This window comes from Aptenodytes forsteri, unplaced genomic scaffold, assembly GCF_000699145.1.
Source record: "Aptenodytes forsteri isolate BGI_AS27 unplaced genomic scaffold, ASM69914v1 Scaffold321, whole genome shotgun sequence".
Taxonomy (NCBI): Eukaryota; Metazoa; Chordata; class Aves; order Sphenisciformes; family Spheniscidae; genus Aptenodytes; species Aptenodytes forsteri.
In genome coordinates, this window is record NW_008795030.1 from 2165061 (window position 1) to 2170659 (window position 5599).

Sequence of the window (5599 nt, forward strand, 5' to 3'; positions counted from 1 at the left end):
TCCGATCTGCGGACGGGGTCGTGCTGGGACCCGAGCAGGCCCGAGGGGAGCTCGCAGGCCGTCCCCGGCCCCGCTCCGGTGTCCCCCTCCTTCAGGCCGCGGGTTTCTGCGGAGGCTGGGAGGTGCTGGCCCTTCTCTCCCGGGCCCGTGTGTCCGTTGGCAGCTCCTGATCCCGTTGCAGCAGGGGGGGTCCTGGTGTGATGTTTGTGGAGGCGGGTGTCGGCGAGGTGAGGGCCTCGGTGGTGGCGTGACGGTGCTTCGCGGGGTTCCCTTTCACAGGAGACAGTTGCTGCAATCCACAAAGCATGGGCTACATTAAGAAAATAGTGGAGAATAAAATACCGGGGATTTATGTTCTGTCTCTCAAGATTGGAAACAACCTGATACAGGTAACTCACTCTGCTGTCACTCGCGTTTCTGCTTGGCAGGGTGGTGGCCAGCGTGCGGATCTGAAGGTGTAATAGTTACTGCAATCTCTGTTATTAACATGGTTCTACAAGGGTTCGTGTTGTGCTTTCCCTGCTAATTTTTTCTTTTCCTTTGTGAATGTTGTGGTTTAACCCCGCAGGCAGCTGAACACCACACAGCCGTTTGCTCACTCCCCCGCCCCAGTGGGATGGGGGAGAGAATCGGGGGGGGAAAAAAAAGAAAGTAAAATTCGTGGGTTGAGATAAAGACAGTTTAATAGGACAGACAAGGAAGGGAAAATAATAATAATGATAAAAGAATATACAAAATAAGCGATGCACAATGCAGTTGCTCACCACCTGCTGACCGATGCCCAGCCAGTTCCCGAGCAGCGGGGGTCCTGCCCGGGCCAACTCCCCCCAGTTTCTATACTGAGCATGACGTCGTATGGTATGGAACATCCCTTTGGCCAGTTTGGATCAGCTGTCCTGGCTGTGCCCCCTCCCAGCTTCTCGCTGGCAGGGCATGGGAAGCTGAAAAGTCCTTGACCAGTGTAAGCACTGCTCAGCAACAACTAAAACATCGGTGTGTTATCAACATTATTCTCATACTAAATCCAAAACACAGCACTGTACCAGCTACTGGGAAGAAAATTAACTCTATCCCTGAAAGAACCAGGACAGTGAAGTAAACAGCTTTGTCAGGTGGAAACCAATAAAGTCTAGATAATACCTGCAGAAAAGAACTGGGGAAAAACAAATCCCTAGTCTAAATTGGATTAATATGCAAATCCACTGATTAGCATTCTCTCACCCCTCCAGGTAATACAAAGGCATGTGATAAGATGTTGTGCTTTTTAAGGCAGAGCTTTATCCCGTGCCATCCTTTTTGATTTACAACCATTTATTCACTATATATCTTCAGTATAATAAAGATACAGACTTCTTCTGCGCCTTCACGTTTTGTGACAGTTTTGTGTAGCCCTATGGAATTTCTTTAAATAGTCTCTCAGGATAATGTGCAATGTATGTTATTTTCTGGGATCTGGAAAAGATGGGTGAAGTTTGAGGTGGTTTTTTTATATATATATATATATATAAACACACAAAATCTGAAGGAACTCAAATTGTCAAGAAGTTTGGGGAAATGTCACTGTTCCGTACGAGACAGTTTTGCCAGGCAAAGTAGGAACAAAAACGTGATGAAGGGAAGTCTCAAAACTTGAATTTCACTTCTGTCATATTGTGAAAGTTAAGGTCCTTTTTCAAAAGCAGAACTGTTAGCAATCTATTTGTAGAGATTAAAATAACGTAAACCGTTGTAAAGGTACAAGTTGTACTTTCTAATCTGGCTAATCCATCAGGATATGGAGAACAGCTTCTTTATGAATGTGAACGATCAAGTGAGAGAGGTGTGCAGCCAACTTGCAAAGGACCCTCACCTAAAAGGAGGCTACAATGCAATGGGCTTCTCCCAGGGAGGCCAGTTCCTGTAAGTTTACACTTCTGTTCCATTTCCAGTGAATTTTGTTGCTGTTTAGGTTCTGATTTAAAACTCTTTTGAAGTACTAAGCAGATGTAAACTGACAAACCCCTTTGTAAAGGTAGGAGCTCTCCAAAGGCAAGAATGTGTTTGCCTGTAGCCCAACTCTACCAGGAAGGGTTAATTCTCTTTGCAAACGTTACCCAGGTGCCCGAGCCCACGCAGTGGCAAGCTGAGAGCTGCCTGTGAACCAGCATTGGTGGCTTGGGCACGCTGAGTGCCAGCTCAGCTCCTTCATCTTTCTCCACAGGAGGGCGGTGGCCCAGAGGTGTCCTTCTCCTCCCATGCTCAATTTGATCTCTGTTGGGGGGCAACACCAAGGTAGCGTCCTCTTAAGTTATCGTACCTCCTAACCACTGTGAAGGGTGGGGGGCTCTTGTTGGCGGGAGGAATGATTTTTCCGGCCTCTCCCTAAAAACTGACTGTTTTCTTGTGAATTAAACTGTCCCTTTGTTCCTGTCTGAATCTGGGGATCTTCTTTGGCCCAGTTGTTAGCCGAGTACGTTATCTTCTGTCTTGGTCTTGCTTAACTGGCAATGAGAAGGGACCTTTGTAAGTAGACGACTTGCTCTCTGGGTAGAACTCTTATATACTTTGGAATCACTTGGGATTAGTTGTTTCGGGAGAAGAAATTTCTAACTACAGAGCAAAGCCTTTGTGAAACCAAACCTTCTGGGTCACAATCGGCATCTGGAAGGCTAAAGCCCCAAGGAAAGGGAAGTGCTTTTTGCAGTAGATTAAAGAGGCAGTATGAAATGGAATTTAAGAGGTGTACAGTTAAGAATGGCTGGCAATGAATTTCAAATACTCTCCCCTGAGAAGTTCCATGGCTTGAGTCTATTTTTTTGTAGTCTAGTGGGAAGACTTGTAGGGAACCACCCTGAGACCTCCTGGGAACACACCAGGCGATCTGGACAGTATTCCGCTCATCTGCATGCCCCCATTCTCCAGAGCAATACCCTCTCAAGAACATCATCCATTATCTTTGTGTGTAATAGCGCCCAGGGGCAGGAGGGCTGTCTAATGAGATTGCAGGATTAAAGGCTGCCTGATTCCCTGGGTAATTCTTGCCACTGCTCTGTAAGAGGGTGGTTCTTTACCAGCCGGAGGGATTAAGGGATTTGAGTTTGGCTCACCGAACTGTTATACGTGTCTCCTGTACCCTAGGCGTGTACGGCTTTCCACGCTGTCCTGGTGAGAGCTCCCATATCTGTGACTGGATCCGAAAGACCCTGGATCTGGGCGCCTACACGCAAGCTGTTCAAGAGCAGTGAGTATATTCATCAGGCTGCAGCGACGGGGGCCGGGCCCACGTGAGAAGCTCTGGGTTTCTGATCTGATCTTTGGTTTCTCTCTTCTCCAGCTTGGCACAAGCAGAGTATTGGCACAACCCTCTGAAGGAGGAGGACTACAGGAAAAACAGCATCTTTTTGGCTGACATAAATCAGGAGAGGGTAAGGACCTGGCTGATGATTAAATGCTAGCAGAAAAGCCTTAGCAGTGAGTTGCTTCACGTTAGTTCTCCCTGACAGTAGCTTTGCTGGAGTTTGAAGGGGAGCATTTTTTGCCCTGCATCCCAGGAGTGTACAAAGTGTTTTCACCGATAGATTTATGAATGAGACTTGTCCGTGGCAGAGCAGTTCCTGTGTCACTGCACTCTTGGAGTGGTCCATGTAGATACGCCACGTGCTCAGTCCACCCATTGCCTTTCAAGTGGGCGAATCCTCTCCCTCCCCCGGGGAGGCAGGGGAGGCCCATCCCCTCTTTACAGCCTGGAGATGAGGCTGAATGCCATGAGCACAGCCAAGGAAGGCTGTTGACAGAAATGCATGTTCCTGCCTCCTAGGCTGGTGCAGTCCAGGGTTTCCTTTGCAGGTGCAGGGCAAGTTGGAGCAGGCGGTTTCCCCGACCTGTCTCAGTGGGCTTTCCAGTGACTTGGATCTGTTCTCTGTTGCTTTCCTCCAGGGCATCAATGAGACGTACAAGAAAAACCTGATGGCTCTGAAAAAGTTTGTGATGGTGAAATTTCTCAATGATACCATGGTCGACCCTCCGATCTCCGAGGTGAGGCAGGCAGGGTGGGTGCTGCTTTTGGGTGGTGGTTTGGTTCTTGCTTGCTCGTTTCTGGTTCGTCTTTTGGTGGCAGAACTTGAGGTTGGCGAGGAGCAGGCTGAGCACAGACATAGGCCTGATACTGCACTGTCTGCAGCAGCATGTCTCCAGCAGAAGCTGGTGAAAGCCCACTTTATGTCCTGGGAGCCCTTCAGCAACTGTTTCCTTGTTTTTATTCTGACAGTGGTTTGGGTTTTACAAAAGCGGCCAAGCGAAGGAGACCATCCCGCTGAAGGAGACCTCACTGTACACAGAGGTACGTTCAGCTGGGGGCTGAGGGGTTTCTGCTATTTCCACTCTATAGTGTCCCTGGGGCCTCGAGGAGCTCTAAACCCTACAGCTCTGCTCTACTCGCCACCTCTGCCGTTCCTGGGGCATGGCCTCCTCTTGCTAGCAGCTGTTTGGGAAGGCATTTCCCTCTAGGCCCGTTCTGGCAGTGAGAATTACAGTGGTGGTCTCATGCCTGGCTCAAGATCCCCTTCAGCATGTGTTTAATGAACTCTGCTCCTTTTTTAAAGCCTTGTTGTAAGAGTCATCCAAAATGCCTTTTTCCCCTCTGCGAGAAGCTTTGAAGAGCAGAGGTGGAACGCACTCTAGCCTGCCAGCCACCGCTGCTGCAACAACGGTCTCTGACCATCAGTGCTTCTCTCTGTGCTGGGTTCCCCAGCCATTGCCAGCATTTGGCCATGGCAGGGCCCCAAGAAGCTATGGCCATGCTTCTCTCTCTGCAGGATCGCCTGGGGCTGCAGGAGATGGACAAAGCAGGAAAACTGGTGTTCCTGGGGGTGGAAGGGGATCACCTGCACTTCTCAGAAGAGTGGTTTTACACCACTATCCTCCCCTTCCTCCAGTGAAGTTAAGGGGAGGCACCCTGTGAGAGCCCTGGGGAGGGTCTACCACTGTAGCTAATGCAGCTGCTACTGTGCATCAGCACTTTCTGCACACAAGCCTGCGGGGACCTGGGGAAGGGGAAGAAGAGGGGGGTTTAGCTCAGCAGTTCCACAGTGCGCAGAGGTGGCACCTGTTACACTGCCGTAAGAGACCGGGATTTGTCTGGATGTAATTACGCTCCAATGTGGGTGGACTGAGCCTTGCACTAACTCTGAAGCACTCCATCCTGCTCAAGCCCTGGTAAACCTACTTCGGTTCTCAGAGCTGTGGCTGCGCCGGTTGCTTGGTGATGGCAAAATGATTAGCTGCGCGAGAGGTTTGTCTTCCCTGTCGCCTGTTCCTCGCAGGATGCAATGGCAGTATTAACTGAAATTACTAGTGCAAGAATGCTGCATCTCTTAAAGGGGTCGGCAAGTAGACTTTCATGGCTGTATGCAGAGGAAAGATATTACAGCCTGTCCTTCAAGGTGGGGAAAAGGGCCAAGTTTAGGGGCTTCTGGGGGAAGAGGAGGGTTTTGAATTAAGCAGGTATTAACAGCTTGAACAGATTCCAACTAATGGCTTGTTTTATGCACTTTTGTACAGTAACTGAAATCAATAAAGAACTTTACATCTAACCAACTAAAAAAAAAAAAAAAAAAAAAGA

The 5599-nt window shown here is 49.1% G+C and overlaps 1 protein-coding gene across 1 annotated transcript; it reads left to right on the forward strand.

The window, feature by feature from the left end:
* The first annotated feature begins 200 nt into the window (after nucleotides 1–200).
* PPT1 (palmitoyl-protein thioesterase 1) lies at nucleotides 201–5541 on the forward strand. Its single transcript, XM_009276302.1, has 9 exons — nucleotides 201–216; nucleotides 280–389; nucleotides 1772–1899; nucleotides 2201–2271; nucleotides 3118–3220; nucleotides 3314–3404; nucleotides 3916–4014; nucleotides 4247–4318; nucleotides 4794–5541. The coding sequence occupies exons 1-9, from the start codon at nucleotides 201–203 to the stop codon at nucleotides 4914–4916; spliced, it is 813 nt and encodes a 270-aa protein (XP_009274577.1). The 3' UTR covers nucleotides 4917–5541.
* Nucleotides 5542–5599: the final 58 nt, after the last annotated feature.